The sequence below is a fragment of the Cynocephalus volans genome, chromosome 2 (assembly GCF_027409185.1).
Source record: "Cynocephalus volans isolate mCynVol1 chromosome 2, mCynVol1.pri, whole genome shotgun sequence".
In the NCBI taxonomy this organism is placed as follows: domain Eukaryota; kingdom Metazoa; phylum Chordata; class Mammalia; order Dermoptera; family Cynocephalidae; genus Cynocephalus; species Cynocephalus volans.
The window spans coordinates 186,462,513-186,489,974 of record NC_084461.1 but is presented as its reverse complement, the minus strand read 5'-3'; the positions used below and the strand labels follow the sequence as shown (position 1 = coordinate 186,489,974).

General features: G+C 44.0%; 1 protein-coding gene across 2 annotated transcripts; it reads right to left on the bottom strand.

Moving 5' to 3' along the window:
- Nucleotides 1-193: 193 nt before the first annotated feature.
- Nucleotides 194-26,164, bottom strand: VPS37B (VPS37B subunit of ESCRT-I). 2 transcript variants are annotated; one of them, XM_063086413.1, is made up of 5 exons: nucleotides 25,980-26,057; nucleotides 11,001-11,112; nucleotides 5,067-5,238; nucleotides 3,501-3,583; nucleotides 194-2,507 (listed from the first exon to the last, which is right to left on the bottom strand). In XM_063086413.1, the coding sequence occupies exons 2-5, from the start codon at nucleotides 11,049-11,051 to the stop codon at nucleotides 2,016-2,018; spliced, it is 798 nt and encodes a 265-aa protein (XP_062942483.1). In that variant the 5' UTR covers nucleotides 11,052-11,112; nucleotides 25,980-26,057; the 3' UTR covers nucleotides 194-2,015. The 2 variants fall into 2 exon arrangements, with proteins under 2 accessions (XP_062942483.1, XP_062942482.1); XM_063086412.1 differs by lacking the exon at nucleotides 11,001-11,112 and having other exon boundaries at nucleotides 25,980-26,164.
- Nucleotides 26,165-27,462: the final 1,298 nt, after the last annotated feature.

The window sequence follows — 27,462 nt, the reverse complement described above, 5'->3', positions numbered from 1 at the left end:
AGACACTTATAAAAACAAGGATAAAAGGCCCTGCTGTTGGTGCCAGAGATCCTCGACAGGCAGAGCCTTCAGTCTCAGGTGGCTTTTGTTTTTAACTTCAAGAGCAGATGCCCCACCAGCTTCCTGCTGAAAATGTGACCACTGGCACTCTAGAACCAAACACATGAACGTCCTCAGGTAAATAAGTCAGGACTGTTATTAATAATTGTCTATTTATTAAAAAGGGTCCTACAGCTTTACAACCACAGCGCCAGATGTGGCCCTGGACAGCAATGGCGAGGCCTGCCTGGCGGCCCCTCACAATATCAACACCAAGCTCACGTTTGGCTGTGGCCCGCTGCCAGGCTGTGGGCACCCACAACAGCGGCTGGCAGCAGAGGTATACAGAGAGTGGGTGGCACCGCGCACTTGAGATTCACAGAACATGGCAAGCCCACCTGATTGGCATGGCAATGGATCAGCCTATACAGCTTTGTTTCCTTAAAAAAAACAGTTACAACACAGTAGAGTTCAAGTCTACAAGTGTACAGTAATTGAGGACAAAGGTTGGTGGCCTCTCAGGTGGCTCACTGGGACAGACCCTGTGTCTCAGATCTGTCTTGATTTTGTCACCCTAGGTGGCAGCCAGCTGGAAGCTGGTCATGGGTCAGGCCCTGGCCACCTGACGCAGGTGTCAGGGTGAGGGTGGGGCTGGAAGTTCCACCCGTGAACACATAGCCCTTTTCTGTCAACAGGTGAGTAGGGCTACACCCCCCCAGTGGGCAAGGAATTCAGCACACGTGGCGCACACAGATGAGATCCCAGAGGGGAAGGAAGAGGTGGTGCCCCCTGCCCCCACCTGTGGGGTGGCTTTCTTTAAACACTGCCCAACCCTGGGCCCACCCACCCTAGGGCCCATCCACCAGCCAGTAGGAGGCAGAAAATATTGGCTAAGAGTATCCTGGTTCAAGGTGGCCGGACTTCTCTTCCACCTGTTAACAAAGCAATGAACTCGGACAAGCTCTTCCAGGAATGCTGGGCAGCCGGGAGCCCTGCCCAGCCCAGAACCCCACAGGAGAGCCCTGGCTGGCCCCTCACGGGCATCAGAGTCCTGGCACCAGGTGAAGCTAAGGCACAGCACGGCCGCCTGCAGGTGTGATCATGCACTGCTTGCACGAAAGGAAACTGCATTCACTTTAGCTGCATTTCAATCTGCCCAAAACAATATTTGCACTTTATAAAGTTTCCCTGAATGATCTTGAGTGTCAAAAATGTTTTCTTTCCCAATATAAAACAGGAAAATTCCACATGTAGTAAAAATATTGGAGGAGTATTTCTTCATAGAAACCCTCAAGGCCAGCTCGAAGGAGGGAGAGCAGGAGCTGGGGACACAGGCTGTGTGGCAGGACCAGCTCACACTGGTCTCCTCATGCCCGCACTGCAACTCTCCTGGCCTCGACGTGGCAGGGGGCCAAGTGCAAACTTTCCTTGTGACTCTGAGGCATGTGAAGCAGCCAGGTTGGGGGAGGGGAGACTGTGACAACCTGCCCCAGATTCAGTGAGCAACACAGCTGCAACGCAGCCCTGCCATGGCACACCCTTCAGGTGGTGGACACCAACCATCCCTCACCAGGGCGGTAGTGGCTGGTGGCCAAGAGCTGTCTTGAAAATGAAACAGATGTAACTAACCATGCTTATTAAATAAAGCTGCAATGGGAGGACCACGATTCTAAACAGGAACAGGGGAGAGGCCTTTTATCTTCTGAAACACAAAAGTTCATCAACACTATGATACTTAGAAATCATACCAAGAATGCAACTGGCGTGATGCATGGGAGGCCAGGCTGAGACCTGGTGTACACACACCGCCTCGGTGCATGAAATCTGGGTTTCTATGTCTACTCACCACTGACCTACAGTTCTAAACCACATGGACACGCCGGCCAGGGCGCCAGAGCCCCGGCACAGCAGCCTCCTGCGTGCAGGAGCTGGCACATCCAGCAGAGCGAGTCTCCCAGGACAGTGGGCGCCGGTGCTCACTGGAGGATGAAGCCTGGCTGGTGCGGAGGCAGCCGGGGCGGGGGTCTCTGGGGCAGAGCTGGTGGGTACGGTGACACAAACTGCGCAGAGAATCCTTGCTGAGTGGGGAGGCCCATGCGGGGGGGCAGGGGCGGGCACTGCAATCCTGGGTAGGGAATGGCCTGTCCTGAGCCCATGGCAGCAGTAAAAGGGGTGGCTAAGCGTCCTGCAGGCACTGGGGGTGGTGGTGGGGGGATGCGCCGAGGCACGACAGAGGGGGCCCCACTGGCCTCTGTGGTGGGGTAGGGTAGGGGTGCAGCAGGCAGTGGCTCAGGCACCCTAGGCGGCAGCGGGGCTGGGGCCTGCAAGAGTCTCTGCCCCTTCAGCACCACCTCCTGGAGCTTTTCAATTTTCACTCTTCGCATGTGGGCCAGTTTCCGTTTGCTCTGATAGACATCAATGAAGGAGTCCAGAGGCAGTTCTCCATCCAGAAACTTCTCTGCCATGTTCTGAAAGAGGCAGGAGAAGTTATAGGGACAGGCCAGCAGTGAGAGAACAAAGCTTTCTTCATGGCACAAGGAGGGACAACACTCTAGCTTCCCTCCAGCACTCGCCCCCTTCTCCTGGTAACTACCCCGAGGTGCCTATGTTTCTGTCCCCACTCAGCGCTGCAGACCCTGGAGGTGTATGTGGGCTTGGGCTGACCTTGGCAGGAGCTGCCACCAGGCAGAGCCACCAGAAGGAGAAGTAGGCAGGCCTGCTGCCCACCCCATCTTCTCTAACCACAGTGTAGACAGGCAGCAAGCCTCAAGAGAGTCAGCCTTAAGATGAAGGGGTGCCTTGGTAGCCCCAAGCTACTGGGTTTCCTGGCCTATAGAGGTGACCACTGACCCGGATCCAGGCCTCTCTCATTAAGCCAGCTGGAGTCCAACGCCTCCTTGCTTTCCCCCTGGCCACAAGCCGACTGACAGATGCTCTCTGGATGGGGTCAACAGGGTACAAACTTGCTCATGCCCATCAGGACCCCACCAAAGCCTAATGGCTAATCAGACCACTGTGGACTGATCTTGGCAACACACCACCAACCGTGACTTGTGACTTGCTCCAACCATGCAATGTTCACCCCTGACTCATTTCCTTATTGCCCGATGAGGCTCAAGCCTCAAGTATTCAGCTGGCTGTGTCTGAAAGGCTCTGTAGCCACGAGCTGACTCACAGCCCACAGCTGACAGCAGCTCAGCTGTGGCACCTATGGGGTCAGCAATGATTTGGTGCTCACTTGGGCCTGCACTTGACCACCCTGCTGCTCCCTGGACCTGCCTGGCACTTCCCCCAGGCCATAAGCCAGGCCGCCCAGCTCACACGCAGCCTGCACACCTGGGAGACGCCATCTCCTGGGTGTGGAGGTGTGGCACTCACTGTCCCTGGAGGAAGTGCCCAGAGTAACCCTAGACCCAAGAAACTGTGCCCTGGGACATTCTGCCAAGGCTGGCTGGCTTTACCTCTGTGTCTTCCTCAATCTTGGCCCCTTCTGCTTGAAGAAGTGCTAACAGGGTCTCCAAGGAAGCACTGCTAGACTGTTTATCTGGAAGAAGCAGGAGACATGAAGCAGTGAAAGGCACTAGGCACAGCCCTTCCAAAGGCCTGCCCACCCAGTCAAAGAGGCATTTCAACTGGAAAGGCAACAGGAGAGTCACAACTACTGAGGGCTGACTTTCCAGGAAGCTGAAAGTAAAGGCCTTAAAATCCATGAGGAACAACTGCACACGGCAAGTGCCCAGGGCGGACTCGGGACCAGCATCACATGCCAGAGCACCCAGTGTCATCGTCTGCCCCAGAGAGCGGTCTGCTTTCAAATATACAATGTAACACTGTAATCATAATGTTTTATATTTGCTTTATATTTCTGAGTGATAACTTACATCAAGTATACACATCTTAAGTGCACGACTCAAATTTTTACATATATATAAACCCCAACTTCCACCACCCAGATCAAGATATAGAACATTTCCAAAGGGTTCCCTCATGCTCACTCCCAGCAATTCCCCCAAAATAATCCCTGTGCCGATCTCTACCACCACAGATGAGTTCTGCCTGGTTTTGAACTTCATTAGTGAAGACAGACAGTACGTACTCTGTGCTGGCTTCTTTCACTCAACAACATGTCTCTGAGATCACGTTCTGGCATGTATTGGTAATTCATTTCTCTTCAATGCTGTATAGTATTCCATTGGGTAAATATCACAATTTATTTACTCATCATTCTGTAGATGGATATTTAGATTGTTTCCAAGTTTAGCTATTACAAATAAAGCCACAGTGAACATTCTTGTGCCTATCTTCTGATAGACATAAATGTCCAGAAGTGGAACTGCCACTGGAAAGAAACATATTCTTAATGGCAGAATTGCCAAACAACTTTTCCAAGGTGGTTTTGCCAATTTACGCTCCTACCAGCAATGAATGAGGTGCACATCCTCAGCAGCAATACTGCCAATCATTCCACTTTTCTTTGTTCTGCTTGGGTGAATTATAGTAAATTTTTACTGAAGTTATGGAGACAGTGGGGGGGTTTGTAGCAAACAGCATCAGTTATCACCGTAAACATCACTGAAGGGGATGATTTTTAACCCAATTTCTCTGAATTTAAATACACCTTTGAAAGGTACCAAAAGAACTCAGGATTCTCAACAACATTCAATTTCTATGTCTGTTCATAATGGCTACAAATTAAAGCGTGACATTAAAATAAAATGTTCCAGTCAATTCACCATTAACTTTGAGGGCCAAAAACTGGATAAAACATTTGTTGAATATCATAATTCAGAAAACTGCCTTTTTTCTATGCTGTTTGTAAATGGTGGAGTTTTGACTTTAGAAAGTGGTTAAGTCTCTTTTCTAAACTGGTGACACAATTCTATGTATAAATTATTTCTTCATTGCAGTAGAGTCATTGTCTTAATCTGAAATATCCCCATAACAATCCTTTCCTGGTAGGGCAAAAGCTTGAAAACATGTCCTTCCTTCAACTCTTTATTCTCGAAAGATCACCCTATAAAAGTTACCTAATTTGGTCTTCTTTATCTGATAGGCTTCAAAGAGAACCTGGAGTTCCTGGTATTTTTGGGTCAAACGTGCTTTCAGGGTGTCCAGTTGGGGTTGGTACAAAAGGTTTCCTTCTGCCAGGCTCCGGTTGCTGGCAAGCGTCATTTCTTTGTTAAGCTGAACGTTCTGTGTCTGCAAGGAACACACAAGATGATGAGAACCAAAAGTGTGTTAGGTCACCGGCAAGTCCCTGGAGGTACCCATGCCCACCCCCCCAGAGGCCTGCCGCATCTGCTTCCTTCTCACTGGTCTCCAGGCTGGCACCACATGCTGCACAGCCACTCTGGCCCAGACTCCAGCCCCTCTGATTTCTCATTTGGAAGCTCTACCCCGATGGTGAAGAATGAGGCTGACTTCCTTTCCAACACGTTTCCAGGACGGGCTTTGTCCTGTGACTCCGTGCAAAACTTTCACTTCAATGGCTACGCTGTGACTTGAATTCCTTGCTACTACCATTGAGCTTGCAAAAGTAAACAGCTGTAAAAATTTGGGCTAGATTTTTTCAGAACAAGTTTCTGCTGTTCCCAAGGAAGTTAAAGAATGACCTTTATCAGAGGGGGACCAGTTGGCATGATGTCAATTCAGGCTTCATAATCAGGCTTAGAGATCAAACAAGCAAACCTGAGAGACATGGGAATGAACTGCTTAAAGTGACCTTAGTTCTTCCACCTCTCCCATAGCCACTGCCAGCTCTTCTGGGTTCTCCCAACTCCTGGCCATTGGTCCATTAGCAAAGCTAACCCAAAGTTGGGGGGTTTCGCTTTGACCTTTCAAGCAATGACAGGTTTTTTGGTAGATAGAGAAGCCCAGCTGCCCAGTTCTTAATTAGGGTAAGAAGGGGGAATGGAATTTCTGAGAAAAAGGTAAGGATGCTTCCAATGAAACTTAGCCTAAGTACGTTAAAAGAAAAAAACACAAAACACAAACACACCCTAACCTAGCTCCCTTCTCATTCACTCGTCACCTGTTTCCCTTACCACAGCCACCTCACTTTCTGAATTTTAAGTTTCAACAGCACAAAATTCCTTACCCAGCATGTGCCCATGCTTCTCTTTAAGTAGCTCTTCTTCGACCCCACCCCATTCACCTCATTTTCCCCTTAATATTTTCTGCCACCCCACCCAGTCTATTTTCGCTGCTACTTCCTTCCTCTGTATAATTCAGGTATAGATTCCTAGCTGTGCTGCCAGTCATATCGATTTATTATCAGACCCATTTATTGTCAGACCCATTTATTGTTCTTGTATCATACTTCTCAGTACGCACGTGCCTGCAACTCCACACCCCTCCCACCCGCCCACTCCTCACCCCCCACACAGTGGAAACTTTGGTGAAGAGAACAAAGAAAAAAGCCCTTGGATCAATGCCTCAATTAGCAGATCCCTAACCACCAAGCAGAAGGGCTCTACTTAGCAGACACATGGTCTGTATCTCTCAGACACACAAGGGCTGGGTCCAAGGGCTCTAAGATTAAGCTCAGCTTAAAATGAAAGGATTGAAATTACGATGGAAAATTAAGCCTCTAGTTCAACACTATATGATAAAAGCTGGGACTGTCCCTAAAATTACTGTAGTAGAAATGCTCTCGTCTCTTCCTGCTGCTTTTAGCAAGCAAGGAGAATCTAGGGGCTGGAAAGACCTAGCTTAACCTGGGCTCTTGGTAAGCAGGTAGAGCCCCAGCCCCAGCCTCCACCAGAGCAGCATGCTCTACATGGGCTTTATATACCAAGGTCCTTCCTGCAGAAGAGTCCTCCCTTCAATTGTTCAGCTACTTAAAAGAACAAACAAAAATAAGCTATTGTATAGCCACTCTGGGAAACAGTTTGGCACTTACTCATAAAAACTGAACAGGTAGCTACCACATGATATGACCCAGAAATTGTACTCCTGGGCAATTTATCCAGAGAAATGAAACTTATATTCACACAAAAACCTGCACATGAATGTTCAGAGCAGCTTTATTTGTAATAACCAAAATCTTGAAGCAACCCATGTGTCTTTCAGTGGGTGAATGGTTAAACTGTGGTACACCCATACCATGAAATACTACTCAGCAATAAAAAAGAACTATTGATATGTGCAACAATGTGGATAAATCTCCAGGAAATTACAGAGTGAAAAAAGCCAAATCCAAAGGGCCGTATACTCCATGATTCCATGTATACAACATTCTTGACATAACAAAATTACAAAAATGGAGAACAGAGTAGTGGGAGCAGGTTGCGGGGGAGGGAGTGAGTGGGTGTGATAACAGAAGGGCAATATAAGGGACCCTCATGGTGATGGAAATGTTCTGATGTTCTGTACCCTGATGGTGCAGTGTCAGTATCCTGGTTTGTGAAAGTGTACTAGAATTTCGCTGGGTGAAGGGGACACAGGATCTCTCTGTGTTACTTCTTTCTTTCCACTACATGTGAATCTACAATTAACTCAAAATAAAGTTTAATTACAAACAGACCGCTGCTGAGATCTGTCCCTCCTGTGGGTCTCATGCCATGGATGAGAAGGAAGGACCAGGATGAGGGCTCCTGCTCCCAGACCCACTGCTCTGTGCACTCCGTCATCCTGACTTCAACCAATCCTGCGTTCAGTGACTTACTGAGCAACTATCATCTGCCAGGCCCTCAGTGAGGCGTGGAGAATTCAGAGGAATGGGAGTGCTTCTATTCTCCAACTGAGTCAGTGTAAATGGAACCAAACTCACCAGACCCCGATCTGTGAGTCCCTGCATGACCTGGTCCCCACTCACCCCTTCACAGTCAGTTCGGAGTACTCAGGCCTTAGGTGCTTGGTTCTGGTCTTCCCTTTGGCTCTTCCTCACAAAAGTCTTCCTGACAGTCCTCTCTAAACTGGCAGCCGCCCTCTGTCACAGCACCTATTTCCTTCCTGGCACTAACTGCCATCAGTGAGTGTTAAATTTGTTTTTTTGCTCACTGTCCACCGCCCTGCGCCCCCCCCCCCCCGCCGCCAGAGGAATACAAACCATATACTTGTTGTCTTTGGCATGCCAAGCAACTAGCACATATCAGCCACTCAGTAAAGATCTGGTGAATGAATGTGACAGTCCCCCCACCTCCAAAAAGCCAAAAGTCACTCAAGGTCAAGTCTGGCAAATAAGGAGGGTAACAAAATGCGGAGTAAAAAAAAAGAGAGCTGCGTTTGTCAAGTAATAGGTGCCCCAAATCCTTTATGCAATAGACAGGCTTCCTTAATAAAGTCACTTGAGAATGAGTCTGTGTAGGGATCTCATACTGGGTCATAGACTAATACCAAAGGCAGAATTTCCCCAAAAGTCCTAAGCAAAGGCAGTACAGTAAGTGCAGGTCTCCTAAGGTGACCACTGGAAAGGCAGTGACATTCAACTAAGCACTTAAATTCTAGCATGCTGTTAAATATTACTTTACAGCAACAGTTCTGAACTTCAGCTGTACATTAAAATCACCTATTAAGGGGCAGGGAGCACTGTCAAAAATCCCAATGCCCAGACCAATCCCCTTATGAACCAAACTCTCTAGGAGGGGCCCAGGCATGGATACGTCTTTCAAAGCTCCCAGGTGATTCCAATATCAGCTAAGGTGAAGACCACTGCTTCACTTTCACCATAAAATGAATCTACAAAAAAAATCTTATTTCCATAGCGTATGAGTCAAATCAAAATCAGTTGTCTCACATAGTAGAAAGTCCTAGCAAAGAGGAACACAAGGAAACACAGCTATAATCAAAAGGCAATTCATTTGTACAGGACGCATAAAGCCAAAGTGGCCAGCCAGCAAAAGAGGCCAAATAAAACTCCAACTGATGACCATTAAACTGACTGTAACTTTTTATATCCTTTGGGTATTCAGATATTTTTACATAAATAAATACTGGTAAATTCTAAATTGCCACCCAGAGCATCCCCAAAGCACCCTCCAGGTGGACAATGACCAGGATGCGTGTGGTGAAGGTGGGAGGTCTTCTTTCCTTTTCTTAAGCATCTGATAAAGTTCGTCCAATACTCATAGCCCCCAGAACGCTCCTTTGATGCTACCTTAGATGTAGAAAAAGACTCTTTCCTCCTCAGTGTTCCTTCCTGTTGTTCCAGATGAGGAAAATGGAGAAGAATCATTCAGCCTTGATCATTTACAAAGCACAGGGAGGCTGGCAGGGACAGGACTGGGCACCCCTTCATGGCCCACTCAGCAAGGCCCAAGGACAGCCACGGTGGGTGACGCACAGCCCGAATCTCCACCCCTCTCAGACCAATTCAGCCTCGATGCTTGTGACCAGAGGTAAATCTGAGAACACTTAAGAGAGGCATTTTAGGAACCATCGAACTAAAAAAAAAAAGTCATGAGTTGCTAATGTTCTTATCTTCATGGTGGATGCCAAAAGAAATGTGATATTGAAAACAATACTGCCAACCTCTTGATATTTCTCATGATCCTTTTTCTTAACCATAGAATAATCTTTTCAGGAAATAATCTCTCTGCAGTGAAGAAGTATTTTTATAAATGTACTCAGTTTCACTTCAGTTTCCTTTTCTTATGATCAAAGAAAAATAAAATGCATGATAGCATTTATAGTAGGATCCCACTTGTATAAAGTTGTTTCTGCCCATCTATCTATCTGTAAGCACAGAGAGCTGTCTAGAAGGATGTTCATCTAAAGTTAACAACAACAACCCCTGAATGGTGTGACTTTTTTACTTTCCTGATTCTGCTTTTAACTATAATAATGTTTGATTCATTATAACAAGCACATATAACTTTACAGAAAAAGTCATTGTTTTTAATTTAACCCCCCCCCCCAAAACCTGTTAGATATTAGTACAATCAGAAGGGCAGAGGTACTAGGAAAATAAACTGCCTTTGTTTTAAAAATGGAAAAAAAAAAAAAAAAAAAAAGGTATCACATATACTAATCCAGGTAGAAACGTGGAGATCCTTTTCTCTTGGGGTGCTTAGTTCTCTCAGAACACACATTCTATCTCAAATGTAAATGTCATTATTTATTTTGTTTGGGGGAGTATGGTAGAAAATAAAGTCTGTAAGAAAGAAAACAGACAAACATTTTTGTACATGCAATGGTTACAAATGAGAGGCACACAGAGACAGGGACAGGGACAGGAGAGTGTCTGCAGCCCTGCTGGCCAGTGCTGGGTTAAGGGTTTGGGTTTCCAGTGGATGCTTTCCAAACTAGACACTTCTACAATGTGAAATTCAGATTCAAGCTGGCCAGAATCTGGCTCCTTCATCTATAATTATGATTGTGCCTTCGTAAACACTAAGACAAACCCATCCACATTTCCAAGCTAAATCTTTTTCATGGAAAAATACTCAATAGAGGTCTCTTATTCCCCCTTAACACCATAATATAATCTTTATCATAACAAAGTAAATGACATTATTGAATTATGATAGCAAATTTAAACAAATGAATGGAAATTCTTAATAGTATTGGGTCCTTTAAATGCTCAAAATCCAGTGAGTACTTGGAATTTAGTCTGGGTCACTTAAGATAAAAACAGAGGTATGCCCTTCTCACCTACCACCATTCTCAGAAGGACAAGTATTCATACAAAGGGAACAATCAATCATATTTTACTTGACGAGCAAACAACAAGCAGAAGATCCACGCCTGTTAGATAAAATGCTCTTTCCCCCAGGACTTTGCTCCCCTGGCTACTCAGCTTGTAATGCCCTCCAGCCCAAATCTCTGTTGCAAACCCTATCCTACTCCAGGCCCTGACAATGACTCTGTCATTCTAAACTTCCCCCAGCCCCACAGAATGCCAGACCCTCACCACTGGGCCCTCTCTGAGGCTCTCCTTTACTGGGATGTAATTCTCACACCACACAATCCACCCACTGAAAGTGTTCCACTCAAGGGTGTCTCATATTCACAGAGCTCACCTCTGGTTTTACTCTATTTGTTTGGGAGGTCTTCTGTGCTTGTTCGTTCATCTATTTATTCATTCATCCAAAAAGGTTTTTTTAGGCATCATTCTTGATTATCTGGGTGGCCCTAAATCCAATGACAAGAGTCCTTAAAAGAGACACAGAGGAGAAGACAAAACGCAAAAGAAAAAGCCGTGTGAAGAGGGGGGCAAAGACTGAACTAATGTGACCACAAGCCAAGGAAGCCAACACCCACCAGAAGCTGGAGGAAGCAAGGAACGGTTTCTCCCGTACAGCCTCCAGAGGGAGCATGGTTTCGGACTTCTGACCTCCAGCACTGTGACAAATAAACTTTTGTTGTTTTAAACCATGCAGTTTGTGTTAATTTGTTACAGCAGCCATAGGAAACTAGTACAGTGCTGGAGTCGCCGTCTGTCCTTGAGATCCACTCTTCGTTCTGCTCTGTGCCCAGGGGCCAACTGGCTGAACTATACTGACCATTTCAACTGGCCACTTGCCTTTTCTGGTTCTGGTTGGATTCAACAATGGGGATGGAGGGTAGGAAGAGAGTGAAGTGGGGCTGGGGGTTGTTCCCCAGGTCCCCTCCCTCCATCCACAGCAGCCCTCTCTCCCTCTCTGGGTTCTCCGCTCCCCGCCCTGTCCCTCAGACCTGGAGGTGAGAAGTGTGTGATTATTGCCAATCCTGCACCAGCCCTTGGAGGAGTCTCTACGTTGTCCTCGTAAAGAATCCCTTTATTAAACTCCTCTCAAATCCCCCAAACTGAATGTCCTCATGTCTTGTTATAGTCTGACTGATATAAATGGAACAGTTTTCCTGATGAAGTGAAATGACATTTGAGTTCATGCCTACCCTTTTGACGAGGACATTAAGCCTTTTAAGAGCAGAACTGTGTCTTATTCATTCCTCCGTGCCCAGAACCTAGCACAGTGCCCAGGTCAATATAGGTACATCACTAAATACCTGTTCAGTTTCATCCCTAAGAATGTTGATGGTTGGGGCCTCAGGCCACTATCTGTCAGTTACTTTTAAAATCTTGCTATTCAGAAGATTAGCTTCTTTAAATGTTTACTATAGATTTTTAAGTAGTAACATCATAGATTAATGATTATTACTACAAACAACCAGTTGCTGACTATGAAACTACTTACACTCCTAGTTTACCACAGCAGTGATAATGGCTTGGCAGAGAAATGTAAAGGGGAAAAAAATAATAAGTTTATGAGTGACTGCTCTAAAGCAAAGCTACCCATTATCACAGCAAACATGAGACATGCAACACATGAGGAAACACATCAGACACAAGTTGGCTTTCTGTAATTCCCTTCTCTTCAGCTGAAATTCAGCCCTCTCCCACTTAGAAAGCATATCAGAATGAGAGAGTAACGTAATTATGATGACAGCCTTGAAGCCAAGCTTCTGTACTTTGACTATAGCTCATCACAGCCACAACAATATGCTCCAACACAGTGGTTGGTTCATTTGTTCATTCACTCATTCATTCAAGAAAAAGGAAGCACCTCTATGTGCCAGGCTCTTGTGAGACAACGATCCGAGGGCAGTCTAGACCGTCAGAGTCTCATGGTCAAGACCATCCATGTACATAAGGCTCTGCCAGTTGCACACTGCCCAACTCAAGGGGGCGCCACTCACTTTGTGGTGCAGCCCCACACAGACTGCACCTGTTCTTCAAATTCAAGGTAAAACAGAGAAAAAGGGAGGAAATCAAAACATGTGATTTTTAAAGATTTAAGTAAGGCAAGTTACTGGTGATGATCTGAAAACTTCACTCTTGTCAGCATCTTCCACATTTCAACAATATTTATGAACATTTATTGAGCACTTACTGCATGCTTACTGCATTGTGTACCACCTTCTCTTCATGCCATTGTCTCTATTTCATCCTCTGTGAGAGTGAGACAAATTTGTCCCCATTTTACTCAGGAGAAAGGAAATACAATCTTAGGGAGGCTGAGTGACCCGCCAAAGTTACAACTGCCACTAACTCACTCCAGAGCTACAATATTTAGTAATAGGATATTCTGCCTCCAAGTGTGTGTTCTAATGATTATTCCATGGAATCAAATAAAAATCCACTAGTTTACTATCATCTATTTCCAATTTCCAATAATCACCTAAATTTTAATCTTGTTTATACCTTGTACTTAACTTTTTATTCAGACACAAAGCAAAAGTAGAGAGATGGGTATGATGAAACCATTTGTAACCTTCTCCCAGGTTCAACAATTAGCAATATTTGCTGATCTTGTTTCATCTACATTCTCCACTTTTTTTTTTAAGTATCTCAGAGCAAATCTCACGTATCATCTCATTCACCCTTAAAAACTTTAACACACATATTTCTAATGGGTAAAAACGTTTTAACCCTAACTACAATGCCATAATCACACTTACTAAAATTAACAATAATTCCTTAATATCATCTTCTGCACGTGTTGGCTTGAATTCTTCTAGAAACAGCTTTTTGCCTCACTTAGTTGAATACTTAAAATAGTTTACATAGGAAAAGCGGATAAATGCTTGGTTTTTTCCTGTTGAAAACTAACTTTTGGAAGACTGAGTTAGTGTAATGTCTGAGTAACCTCCAAAAAAGACCAATAAGCTTTTTCGGGGTATTGTTACTAAGTAATGGATTTTTACTTTTGATGTGTTTCAATCAGATGCAGTCTTTAATCTTTCTGATGCTCAAACTGCCAACCCCGGCCAGTGGGAGACCCTTTGGCCTGGTACCTCAGGTTGACATCACCACTGTCCTGCTCTCCAGTAAACAAGATGTCTCCAACTAATCCTGTGCATTTGCTGTCCCCTACCTGGGCTGGCCCTTCTCAAAGGAATACTGGTTCCTTTTAGTGAGAAATTCATTTTGATTTTGATCTCTTCCTCTCCAGATAAAATTAAATTCAAAGTTACTATAATACAAAGACTAAGAATGAAACAAATCTTAGCTTTTGTACTTTTCTACTAGTAGGAAAGTTTAGATTGCACTAAGACCTTAAATATAGCAGGTTTATGGATTAGGTGATAAAGTTGGCATCCATTTAGCCAGGTTAATCACATCTCCTTTTACTGTATTACACTTGATTTATCTCACCAGTTAATTTCAAGGTAAATTTCATCAAAGTCACATGCAATTTGAGTTTGGGCTTTATATTAAAGGTTAGGCTATTAGGAAGCCCAAATTCATCTTCCATTCAGTGACCAGATCTTGACAATGATGAACTAATTTCACCAGTCTCCAACTGAATTCAGACATTTGGGTGAAGCCTGTGACCTAAGCCTACAATACCCCAGAGATGTACTGTAAACACAAACTAATGTGGCTTAACTCAATTCACATCTTCCTTCAGTTCTACTGAACAACCCTAAGAGTTGTGGAGTGGGACTGCTTAACATGTTGATAAGATTAAAGAACTGAAAATACAAAAATACAGTTAAAGAACTGTAGAACATTATGAAACTGTCCTAAAATACAACAATCCTGAGGGCTGTGTGAAACCATCTCCAAGGCTACAGCCTACTCAGGATGGAAATTTACCAGCTGCTTATCAAATGTTCCACCAAAACAACCCACTCAACAAACAGAAATATAACTTCTAGCTATTACCTTAATAAAGATAACTATTTTTGATCGAAGACATCAAAACCCTTCTTGTTGAGATGAAACTTGCTTCCCTCAGAGTAGCAGGCAATGGGATCTAGACTCAAACAATCCCTTCCACACAGAGCTGGCTTACATCTAAAAATTAGTATGTCATTCACTTTAAGTGCAACTGATCACAGAAATGTAAAAAGCTCAGATGGAAAATAAATGGAGTAGTCCTAGAGAAGAAATGAAGTGGACTCATGGACACAAAATTTGACAGTTTTCTAGTTCTGCCAGGCATAGCATACTGGGGTTTGGTTTTGTTTCTTCTAGAAGACTTATTTCCTAATATTCAGAGGAAAAATACAAACACTCCCTGCTTCCTGGATTTATTATTTGGATAAAAATGTCAATAGTAAAGAAACAGAATAAGGTGTGAACGGTTCTGATAACTGGCACATGCTATAAAATGCTACTTTACTAGTATCATCGGCCTTATAACAACTGGGGACTCTGGGTAGAGGAGGGAAGTAAGGATCAGAACACAGGATGGGACGCCCACACTGACTACAATATTAACTATCTTTGTCCCCAGTGTCCTAAAAGCAAGGGGGTTGTCACATGTGGCCCCACCATAGATCTACTGAATCAGAATCTCAGCAGTTGAGGCCAAGGAATCTACACAGAAGCCCTCCACCCCACATCATAAGAACCAGTTAGGGGCTGGTTAACTGAGCAGTTTGGTTAAAGCGCACACACTCATGAGCACTCATGCCAAACATTTAAAAAATATAACATGCATCCATTTGCCCACTTAAGGTAAAAAGTCTTTTCTTCAGAGAGTGGGTCCACTAGCTCAAACCACATCCTTACATACGGAGTGAGAACTTAGACACTGGACAAGCAATATGGGAGCGGAATCTTTCTGGAATTCTTTAATTTTTCCCCAATCTAATCCTCACCTAATTCACCACCAAGTTTTTTTTCTAGTGAATTAACTTATATTAACTCTTTCCAAAGCACCTAGTTTACAGTTTTCATAGAAAAAACTTTCCCTTTTCACTCACTATTCATTGGTTGCCACAGTATTTAATGAAATCACATAATTACAATAACAAAACCAGAATGAACAGGTCTGGGAGCCAACTTATTTGACCTTCAGTAAATATGTTTAAGTTCAATGTGGGAGTGGAAATGCCCAGCCACCTAATCGTGACCATGGGAGACAGGGAGGGCATCAGTCACTATATTTCTTGGAGGGGAAAGGAGTACACAACTACTGCAACACTTAGTTAAGCGGAGTGAACTCAATTAATAGCTTCTACTGTAATTTTAAAATCAAGACCCGTTCCCCAAACTGGCCAGCCAAAAAAACCCAAAAAACAAAAAAAAACAAAACAAGGCCCTCTTCTTCACCCCACCCTCCCCAAAAAAGCAGCCGATGGAAGACAGAATTTCTAAACTCTGATTTTATTAGTGGTTTCAGGCCAGGACCAACAACCAAAGCACTCATTTGTTTAGTAAGAGCTTAAGTGGTGGGGTTTTTTTGTTTGTTTTTTACCCCTGTTCTCTATTTCCTATTAACCACAATTTCAAAAAATTCACGTATGAGAATTTTTCTGACTAGTCTTTACATAGGTGCAAAAAAGAAAATGCCTATCCAGGTGGATACTGGATTTATGTTTATTAAGACTGTATCTTTTGACAATTTTGCTTTTACAGTTAAAATATATCATGACATGAACTTTCAACACCTGACTCAGAATTCAGTTTAAGAGATAAAATTTACTCACCTGACTACGATTACTCATTTGCTATTCAGTATAAGAAGAAAACGCTATTCTAATGATGAGGTTTATTTTTCAGTCCATAAGGAGAGAAAGGGATTAGTCAAAGGAGAATCGGTTACTCTATATTATTCTACTTAATTTCATAACAAAAAAACTATATAATTACATTTGATGCAGCAACTCAGATGTTCTACCTAAAAGAACTGCCTAAAGACTTAAGACTTACTCATTTTTAAAAAAATGTTAAATGCTGATCACTTTAACAGATTTATTTTTAACAGATTTCAAAGATGTTAGTGGCATCTTAACTTACAGCAAAAAAAAAAAAAAAAAAAAAAAAAAGCACTTGAACATCCAATAATAAGGGAGTGGTTACATAAATTATGACATATCCACATGATGAAATATGTAGCTGTTAAAAATCATGTCTTGTTTGAAGCTCTCAAGCAGGAAAAAAAAGTTTCCTTGTAAGAATATTCTGATAAAAAATAAGAAAAGGCCCACAGTATACCTTGACGTTAAAAACAAACAAAAACTCTCTATATAGAATCATCCCAATGGGGTAAAATGCAGAAAGAAAGCATCAAGTGTTTTGTTAAGTTTTTCTCTCTGGGTGGTGGTATTTGTGATTATATTTTTCTTCTTTAGAGTTTTCTCTATTTTCCAAATTTTCTATAATAAACATGTAAAAAATATCACTTTTAAAGGTTTGATCAGTTGGGGTCAGAAATAAAAATACCATACACTTCCCTGCCTTCTTAAATAGAGTACATGAAACTAAGGTAGCCTTTCCTTGATGATACAGAATCATCATTATGAATATCAAGTAACTACTGCGTTGTCATTCCCTTGGGCTATGGAAGCAGATGGATACACTTATACTCTAAATAAGCATTTGCCAAAATATGCCCCAGAGACCCTGCCCCATGAAGTTCTCCACAAAGAATTCTGCGTTCAAGTAAAAGTTGGAGAAAAACTACACTTATGCCCCTCTAGAGCTTCACCACGCAACCAAGCAGAAAGAAAGAGTAGAACGAAAGAAACTTCTTTTTGACTCACTGGTTTCCCTAATTTATTTACCATAGAACTCTTTAATGTAATCATCATTAACATCTACAGCATTAGGGTTCTAAGAGAAACACCACCCTAAATCAAATGGCCCCAAACCACGGTAGTAACAACAGCAATGGCTTCCATTTATTGGGTTCTTATTGTCAGGCATGGTGTTAAACAGTTTACAAACATTATCTTATTTAATCCCCAGAATAACTCAATAAAGATGGTATTAATACTCTCATTTTAAAAATGAGGAAATTGACATTTAGGAAGGTTAAGTACTTGCCCCAAAGTTTTCTGGCAACCCAGATCATAAATCCTGTCTTAACCACCATGCTTAATGGCTGACTTTCCAATTTCTGTGCAGCTTCTATAACTTTTGCCTCCTCTTTCTGTCATTTATTTCTTGATAAAGTTACTAGCTCCACTGACATAAATCAAATGACCAAGTCTACGATTATCCAAACTGTGTGCTCTATGTGCTCTGCTATGAGTCCAGAGCACACTATCAACGTCAGTTATTTTGGCTGCCCAAGTATCATTTTTATCAATCATCTTTCAGCCTCCTACCTGATCTCCCTGCTTTCTAGTTCTATCCCCTCAAATCCATCCTCCCCCTGGCTGCCAGACTCATCTACATAAATGGCAAGTGTGACCAACCTTAACATTCCCTGGCTTAAAACCTCCAACGGCTCCTTCTGACTAGAGGATCAAGACAAGCTCCTTAACGCAGCAAATGAGGCCATCTGGTCTCTGTCTGCCTCTCTGGCCTCGTCCCCCTATATGCCCTGCCCTGGTCCCTCCAGCAATGCTTGTAATAGCACACACACTCTTCCTGGCTTCTTTCCTCTGTGCTTTTATTCCTGCTGCCCACCCCCATGCCTGGGATCCCTTCTCCCTCATTACCTGGTTAACTAACTCATCCTCTGAATCACAGTTCATGAGTCATTCATCTCCTCCAGAAACACTCCCTGCTGACCTCCTCAATTCCTGAAAGGCTTGTTGGGACTCCCTTCAACTAGGACGTGTAGGTATTCCTACTGTTTCACATGTACAGTGTCTTATGAAACATTTTTGTATACCTGCGGGTTCCTAAAAGATGAAAACTATGTGGCTTACTAGTTTCACGTCCCCAAAGTGGTACGCAATTGGTGCTCCATAAATGTTGGGTACATGAACAAACTTCCTTGACGTTGGCTGTGTGCACATTAAGGAAAGCTGCTAGTTAATTACATTCACTAAGTTCTTCCACCATCCTAGGCACTAGGCTCCACATATGAATATAACCTCAAGGAGCCATTAGTTAATCTTGGAGATAATAAAAGGTTTCATTTAAAACAAACATTAACTAAGATACGGCTTGAAATATAACAAATTACTCAAATATCTGCTTTTCACATAAACTCTTTAACATTGTAATGAATAATATTCCTCACAATTCCATGAGAAATACTTTAAAAAGCTGTCCCTTGACGCAGTGTAATGCAACCTAGAGACAACAAAGCTAAATCCATCTCTCTACTTTCATTCTTTCCTATGAAGAAATTCTACAAAAAACTTTCCTCTGCCTTTGCACCATTGGTTAAGATAGTCTTCCTGAATAATGATGGAATCTGAAAGCCCACAGAGCTGAGGGACTACAACTCTTGTCTCAGCATGTTCTGAGCACCAGTGATTACCTCCATGAACAGTGGCTGACACACAGGTCTTCATAGATAACCTTGCACTGTGTACCTGGCATGAATCTCAATAGCAACATTCTGTAACAAATACTATTATAAAGGCCAAATAAGCAACAAGGTTGGCATTTCCTAGCTCAAAAGCACATCCATTCTGCATATGATGAATGAGGTTCAGTTTGGTCCACTTCTGGGTTCCACTTTCAGCCAGTCTGATATAGTTACAAGCACTATAACAGGATGTCAACTTGTCTATAAAATATGGTCATCAGACTTTTTCTCCCTTTCCTTAGGTGGCACCTCTTTCCTGTCCCCAACCCAGTAATTACTCCTGATGGCCTTTCAAACTTTCATATTCTCTTTAATTTCAACAAGCACTTGGAGGAAGTTGGCTCAGATTTGTATCTCCAAGTAGGCCATTCCCTTGATCTCCAGAACCACACTTGCAACTGCCTGCCAGACAGTATCTTGTCAGTGCCCTGTCTGTCCCTCACACTTAGTCTAACAAAGTCTCAACCCCCATCCTCATGTCCACCACGCCCCCCCCCTCACTCTGGCCCACTCTCCTACTCACTTTCACTCGAAGCCCAGTTATCTTCACACACTCAGCAATACTAACTGGGTACATCCTAGTGCCAGGCACTGTGCTGGGTGCCAAGGGCGCAAAGATAAATGTGATAAAACAGAGCCCCCAGGCTAGTCAGGGACACAGGGAAGTGACTTACAAAATGTATCAAGTGCCACACAAGAGGTATACAAAGAGGCTCAGGGACCATGTGTCTGTGATGGAGGGGGTGGGGAGAGCAGTTTGGAAGGGAAAGCTGATGAGGTCTCCAGGTGGGCAGGAGAGGGGGTTGGGGAGAAAGAGGTCCGCATCTCCTCTTCAGAACCCTAGCTGAAACCCTAATTTCTCCTTAACCCGCACTTCTGTTTCTGCCTCCAACCTCTTCTTCCTGAATCTCCCCACACCAATCCAGTGTCCACACTGTGTGACAGATTAATCTTCCTATAGTGTACCTCTGATCCTATTGCTTCTCTGCTCCAAAATGGTCACTGGAAAAAAAAAAAAGGTCACAGAAGCTCCCTGCTACCAAATTAACTGCCACGGAGTGCACGCCCTGGCACTCCATCCTCGCCAGACTTTTTTCTTGCCATTTCCCTACACATAAGCGAATCCTTTCTGGCCAAAGTAGATGCTAACTCAACAGTAATACAGGTGCCTCTTGCTTTCCTGCCTCCGTGCCTGTGCTCACATTGTCACTTCTTCCTGATCCCCCATTTTGTCCCATCAAACTCTTGCTTGGAGAAATAAATACCTAATTCAAGATAGTGGCTGGGGGGTGGAGGTGGAGGAAGAACATGCACAGGATAGAGCACAAGGGGAGGGGGGTTCCATCGGGTTAAATAGTGTTTACTTCCTAAGCTGGGTGGCAGGTACACAGACGTTCTTCATATTATTCTCTATACCTCCTGGTAGGCACTATTGTATTTAACAATTTATTTTCTTTCTTTCTTTCTTTCTTTTTTTTTTTCTGACCGGTAAGGGGAATGCAACCCTCGGCACGATACGGTCCGCACCACATTCAGCCAGTGAGCGCACCAGCCATCCCTATATATAGGATCTGAGCCCGCGGCCTTGGTTCTCCCAGGGCCGCACTCTCCTGAGTGAGCCACGGGGCCGGCCCTAACAATTTATTTTCTTAAAGTATACCCACCTATCAAAGTCTCTTACACTAGAACCTAATCTAGCCAGAGAGCTTCTTTCATCTAGACTTCAATATCATTTATAATTCGCATCTGGCTTTTTTCTTAATCTCTCTCTTTTTAAAAAATTGTGGTAAAATATACATAATATAAAATTTACCATTTTAACCATTTTTAAGAGTGCATTAAGGATGTTGTGCCACCATCATCACCATCCATCTTCAGAACTCTTTTCATCTTCCCAAACTGAAACTCCATACCTTACTCTCTCTTGTATTGTAGATGTTTGTTTACTTGGTTTACTCCCAGATTATAATGTAGGGATTATGCCCTTCCTGTGTTTCTATCCCTTACAATGCCTTACACACAGTAAGTGTTCAAGAACTGTAGAATTTAAATGGAATCTTCCATTTGAGCTGCAAGGATACTATGTCTTTTAGTTTTAGCAATAATTGCCAATAATAACTATTTATCAAGTGTTGACTCTGTGCTAGGCACCATACTAAGCATCTTACATACTTATTTAATCCCCCCATTAACCCTATGAAGTAGGTTATTGTTATTATCCCCTTTATTTCCAATGAGGAAACTGCAATTGGAAAGACTGAATACTTGCCAAGGGTCATACTGCTGGTATCAAAAATGAGTTCTGAGTCCAACCTCTGTGCTATACTGCCCCCAATGCACTTTTAGTAAATGCAAAAGAAGCAAAGAGCAATTAAATAAAATAAGTGGATCAAATTTCATCTAAGCCAATCTAACAATTCTGAAAATCTCTCATTAAGGAAAGGGACCTAGCCTCGACTGAATACTTTCTCTGTGCTAAGTATTGTCTTTAGCTGTTGTGACATTTAGCCTCCTAAGAACCCTAATAGGCAGGTATTATTACTATCCTTACTTGAAAATTTAGGAAACTGAAGCACAGAGAGTTTAAGTAACTTAAATAAGGTCACACAACTCTTAGCTATGTTCTTTTCATGAGATTTTGATGCCTTTTTTAAAAAAAAAGATAAAATGACATAAAGCTGAATTTCAGAAAATATTCCTGAGCACAGTAATTTCTTACTCAAGAGTTAAAGGAATAGGTCTATGGAATTGAAGATTTAAACCTAAAAGTTGAAGCCTTTACACATACAATAATGGTGGTATGACATGGAAAGAAACAAACTCCAGTAGTATATACTCAAAGAGTTCAAACCTTAGCTTCTGAAAATCAAAGTCCCACCAGTGTTCACAGTGTGTGTTCGTGAAGCAGTCCCTGGATTTAAAGCAAGGTCGGTACATCTCAATGAGCCATTATGATTCATGCGGTAGCTTTGCATGTGATTTGCACACACAAATCACACCCAAACACGCCCTAGGGAAACAGCTTCTTCCAGACCAGAGCTCTATACTTCCCACAAAATAATCTGTCTTTTGGACCCTCAGCATTTTGGCATGAGGGCATTTTCACTTGCCACAGAAACAAAGATCCCAAATTTGAACCTTAGCGGAATTATTAGTTAGCACCAACTAATCAGCATTTCCTGAGAAAGCGGACTGGAAGAAGTGACCCAAGAGGTCTCGTTTAGTTGCCTAATCGCCTAAGCAACAGTTCCTTTTAAGGGAGTGCCCTGCAAGCCAATGAGGTTAATGTGGACAGATAGAGAAAGGCGCATTTCACTGTCATGTAAAAATATCTTTAAATAAAAATAAAATGTGTGCATATGAAATGTCAGTACACAGCAGAAGGAAAAGAGCATAAGATCACTAAGGATATAAGAGAGGTCTTGAAAAAGTTCATGTCAAGATTCGTATTATCATTTCATTCCATTTTTTCCATGAACTTTGTGAAGTACCCTCGAACTACATTTAGGGAACTGCATAATGGAGAGGAGGAACAGGAAAAGATAAACACAGAGGCTCAGGGAATGAGACTGTCTATCGCTCCAACATTTTAACATCTTGAGCAGTGAAAAACTCACACACCACAATTAAAACAAAGTGAGTGAAGCATAATGCACAGCTGCATTTAAACCTAACAGTGAATGCCTTCAGAACCTAGCCACACTTTCCAGCCCGCCACAAAATATCCCCTCAGGCTTGAAGAAGCCTTACTCTATAATTTAAAACACTACCTTCTGCCAATTAAAAAAAAAAGGAAGAAGCAGCCATCAGTTCAGGTTAAGAGATTCTACACTGTGAAAGGCTTATTTCATTTACCATCTCATCCTAGACCTATTAAGATACATAATCGTTTTGACCATAGAACGTTAAAATGTTTCTTAGGCTAACAGCAAGTCAAAATTTACTTTAAAAAATTCTTGAAATGAGACCTTACTAACTTGTCAGGATGATCTAGTATTAATGACTGTCAATAATCTTTTAAAAAAAGAGAAAACTACAACTGATTATTAATAATTGCTCTTTATTAAGCACTAACTTTGGGCTATGTTCTTAACAGGCACTATCCCACCTTATCCTCATATCAACTCTATGAAATAGATATTATGATATTATCCTTTTCCAACAGCTGCTCAGAGAGGTGAAGTAACTTGCCTGCAATCACACAGCTGCAAAATGGCCAAATTCAGATTGGAGTGTATGATATTACAGCCTGAATATTCTTTAACACCCCGCCATAAATGTTCCATTTGGCCAATAGTATACAGTTCACAAAATATTTTCTTCTATTGTGTCTCACAACCACCCCAAAATAAAATAAAGCATAATATTACCAGGTGAGTGAAACTACCATGGCCGAATTTTTGGTTGCTCAAGTTATACCCATTCCTTTAGAAATGCACCACACATGATCAGGGCAACAAAATTTGCAAAGTGTGACCCTGGCTAGGTGAGCTGCCTAAGGTGAACTGGTTTTCAAGTTCAGTTTCCTTGTTTTAATAGCACTGCACCCAGAAAAGCAAACTACTGCTGAGTAATTTAACTTGAACTATGTGGTCCAATCAAGTGGAGTCTGTCAGTCCTCAGTATTTCTGTAGGGTACTCTGGTACGAAGTCCACTGTTACTCAAAAAAAAAAAAAAAAAAAAAACCCTGCTAGATTAATTTGCCTTTCCCTTTAAATAGTAATCTCCAGGTTCTCAGGTAGAGGAAACAAGTGAGGCTGTCCTTAACAGCCTCAGAGTCAACAGAGTTAACTTGACTCCTTCCACAATCTTCCCTCCACTAAAAAGAAGTTTATTTCTATTAATATTCCACCAATAAAGCTACAGTACTCTGTTCTTAGTGAAACAGAACCATCATGTATGACAAAATAACATGTAGATGGTATTACACATTAGAAATATACACCTATCATTTTATTATTAAACTAGGAAGATGTCCTGCTGACAATCAACAAGAGGTCTCCCCACAACTGAAAAGCAGAGAAACTAAGCAAAGATTTTCTTTCCTTGGAGACACGAAACTCTCATTCAGTCAAGAAAGATGGATTTGTCACTTATTATCCTCTAAAATGGAAAGTGCCACATGGAGACCATAAATAGGGTAGATTGCATCTCTGAGCAACGTTACATGTGCCAAGTTACAAATCTGGTGAATACAAGGGGTGTATTAATGGAAAGACTGATACCATCTGACTACAGTGGCCTCTCTGTAGCTACAGACAATGATCTGTTGAGGATTTTCCAGGGATTTTCAATGTGCAACTTCCATACAAGCTCCCTTTTAAGGGGGCTGGCTGGGTGCTGAACAATCCCTCTTCGGAATGAAAGCCAAAAGCCCCCACAAGGGCTTCTGGGTGTGAGACTCAACACTGTAGGCGTAGGACTGCTCAGACTTCAAAAACAAAGGAGTAGGAGTGGTAGGTGGGCTGGGGAGAACTGGGATCAGCCTGGGTCCAACTGTCTGGAGGAGATCCAGACCCATCAGATCGGACTTTTCAGTGAAGGAGTCCAAAAGAGTTGGGAGAAAGGGAGAGAAGGAAGCACACACTGCAAATCTGCATGAGTGAAGTCAGCTACCACTGAGAGTAAACCACACAGCCAGGTATGGAGGAAGATAACCAGAAACTGGAGCGGACACATGCCTTCCAGAGGCAGGGCAGGCCCTTGACTATCTAAGAAGGGGGGTTGGCAGACAGCCCCCAACCCCCATTTCATCTTTTCCCAGAAACAGCTCCAGGAACCCTCCTTGGTCCCAGAGAAGTACGACACTGTGGGGTAAAGCCAGCCATACTAGAAATACCACATTTCCTTCTTCCAGGAAGGGGGGCAATACTTAGGGAAAAAGGGATCTTGCTACCACTCTTAAACCCATCCACACACCAGGGAGAAGAACCACCTGGGATAACTCTGCTAGGACACTTCCCAGTGAAATCAGACCCTGGAGGGCCCCCACCCCCCCAGCACTCCTGGGCCTCCTCAGACACACAGACTCTTCAAATCTTACCCTGGCTATGTCCACGGACTCGTGCTTCCAAACTTCGGGGACCTCTGCCCAACCCTAAATCCTAATGTCCCTCTCAGAACCATTTCCCAGACTCAGCTACGGAGCCCTCCAAATCCATCTTGCAACTCTCAGTCCTCTCCTAAGATTCACATCCAGCTAGTACACTGAGCCGCGAAAACCTATTCTCAGACTCCCAATGACTGCCTCAATTTCCCTGGATGCCTCCGACCTTTCCCGTCAAGCACCCCCAATCCCTGCCAAGACCCAGCCCTTGGCCCCTCAGTCACTCCTAATCCTTGCCTCCTACAGTCCCCTCTACCCCTGCCAACCCGATCTCAGATCCCCCAATACCCTCCTCGTTTCCCCAGACTCAGCCGTAGCCCTCTAGTTCCCAAATCCCCATTCTAGGTTCTCTAATCTCTGCTTCATACCCAGCTTTGGATCCTCAACCCCCAAACCTTGCCTCAGGACCCCCAATCAGCTCCCCAATCCCCGTCTCAGTACCCATTTCCCGTCTCAGCCGCCTCGGTCACCTCACCCCCAGAACCCCATCTCAGGACCCCCTTTCCTGCCTAAGCACCCGTCGCGGATCCCAGGCTCTCCAACCCCGTCCCAAGCTCTCCCCGCCATCTCTCCCCAGTCCCCCCACACAACCTAAGGCACCGCGGTCGCCTCCACCTAGGGCCACCGCTCGAGGCGCGACCCCGCTTGAGGCCCCACAGCCGCCGCCCCGAGCCCCCGCTCGACTCACCTCCTCCATCTTCTGCACCATCTCCGTCAGCTGCACCTCATCCTCCAGCAGCTCGTTGAGCTGCACCAGCGACAGCCCGGCAAACCGGGCTTCGCTCCCGGCGCCCGCCATCCCCGCGTCTCAGCCGTCGCTACCGCTCCGGCCGCCAGGCTCCGCCGACCGGAAGCACCGCCCTCAAGACCCGCCCCCCGCGGGGGGGCACGTGACGCCAGTCCTGGGGCGTGACGTCATCACCGCGCGGGCGGGCGGACGTGACGTGACGGGCCGGGGGCCGGCGGGAATCTTGTAGTGGTGATGTGTTTGTGGCGGTCCTGGCTTCTAAGGGAAGAGGAAGCGTCTTGGGGACAGATTTGTGATTCAGTGAGTGGGATAATGATGTCACTGCGGCGCAGGAGAGTGTGCCATGATGTCATAAGAGCCTTTTTCCCCAAGGAAAAGAAATACCAAGATCCAAAGAAAGCAGGCAGTGGGAAGGAAGTTACTGCAGCCTGTGTGAGCCTTGCCTGACCCAGGGAACCCCAAAGAAAGGAACTTTATGAGGAAACAACTTTAGATGTTATTTGGTTTCTCGGAAATGTGCAGCTGGCAAGTCATTCATTTACCAAATATTTATTAACACCTACTGTGTGCACTAGTCATATAGCTCTGAATACAACAAAAAAGACCGCTGTCTACATGGAGCTAACAAACTGACGGGACGCGAACATAAAAACAAGTAAAATGGTTACAAGTTGGGCAAGTGCAAAGAAGGGAATGGTTGCTAAAGAGAGGGTAATAGGAAATCCATTAGAGACTGTAGTAAAATTGGCCCCCTCATAGAAGGTGACATCTAAGGAGATCCGAAGATGACAGGGGAGGAAACAGCCACCATTCCAATAGGAAGCTCGAGGCAGTAAGACCAGCATGTGCAAAGTCCCTGAGACAAGGCTAGCTTGGCACATTCAAGGAATGAGCAGAAAGCCAGGATGGCTGGAGCATCATGAGCAAGGACCCATGTGAGTGGCCCCTTTGTCCACCTCAGAGGAAAGCATCCAGACATCAGGTGGGCCAAGCTGTGCTCTTTCAGAAACGTGATTTAGGGTGCAATTGTTCAGTCTCCCGAGCAATCTGGAAGCTTCTTGATATCCAGAGGTCTGGGAACTCATTATCCTGCTTTGGAATCTGCCACAGTTCTAATTGGAAGAAACCTAAGGCTGAGGTTAACCACTATAGCACCCTAATTTTACACACAGAGAAACTGAAGCCCTAGGAGGAGGGAGTTTTTTGACTTGTTTTTTCCCCCCAAATCAAGTAATTGGCAGGTCTTCTGGCTCCCAGTCTGGCATCCACCACACTGGGATCATGGCACACTGACCTCATCGCACAACTCACAGTAATAATGCCCTGAACACAGTCGAGGCATTCAGTAAATGCTTATTAGCTGACTGGTGGGCTTTGTGTATGAACATGATGCTTCTGCAACTCCATCAGTAGAACATAAGGT

Excerpts from the sequence above, each read along its gene's own strand:
- VPS37B (XM_063086412.1), bottom strand. The coding sequence starts at position 26,090 with ATGGCGGGCGCCGGGAGCGAAGCCCGGTTTGCCGGGCTGTCGCTGGTG. Across the intron at positions 5,239-25,979 it reads TGGTGCAGAAGATGGAGGAG|ACACAGAACGTTCAGCTTAA; the intron begins GTGAGTCGAGCG and ends TGTTCCTTGCAG. Across the intron at positions 2,508-3,500 it reads AGATTGAGGAAGACACAGAG|AACATGGCAGAGAAGTTTCT; the intron begins GTAAAGCCAGCC and ends TGCCTCTTTCAG.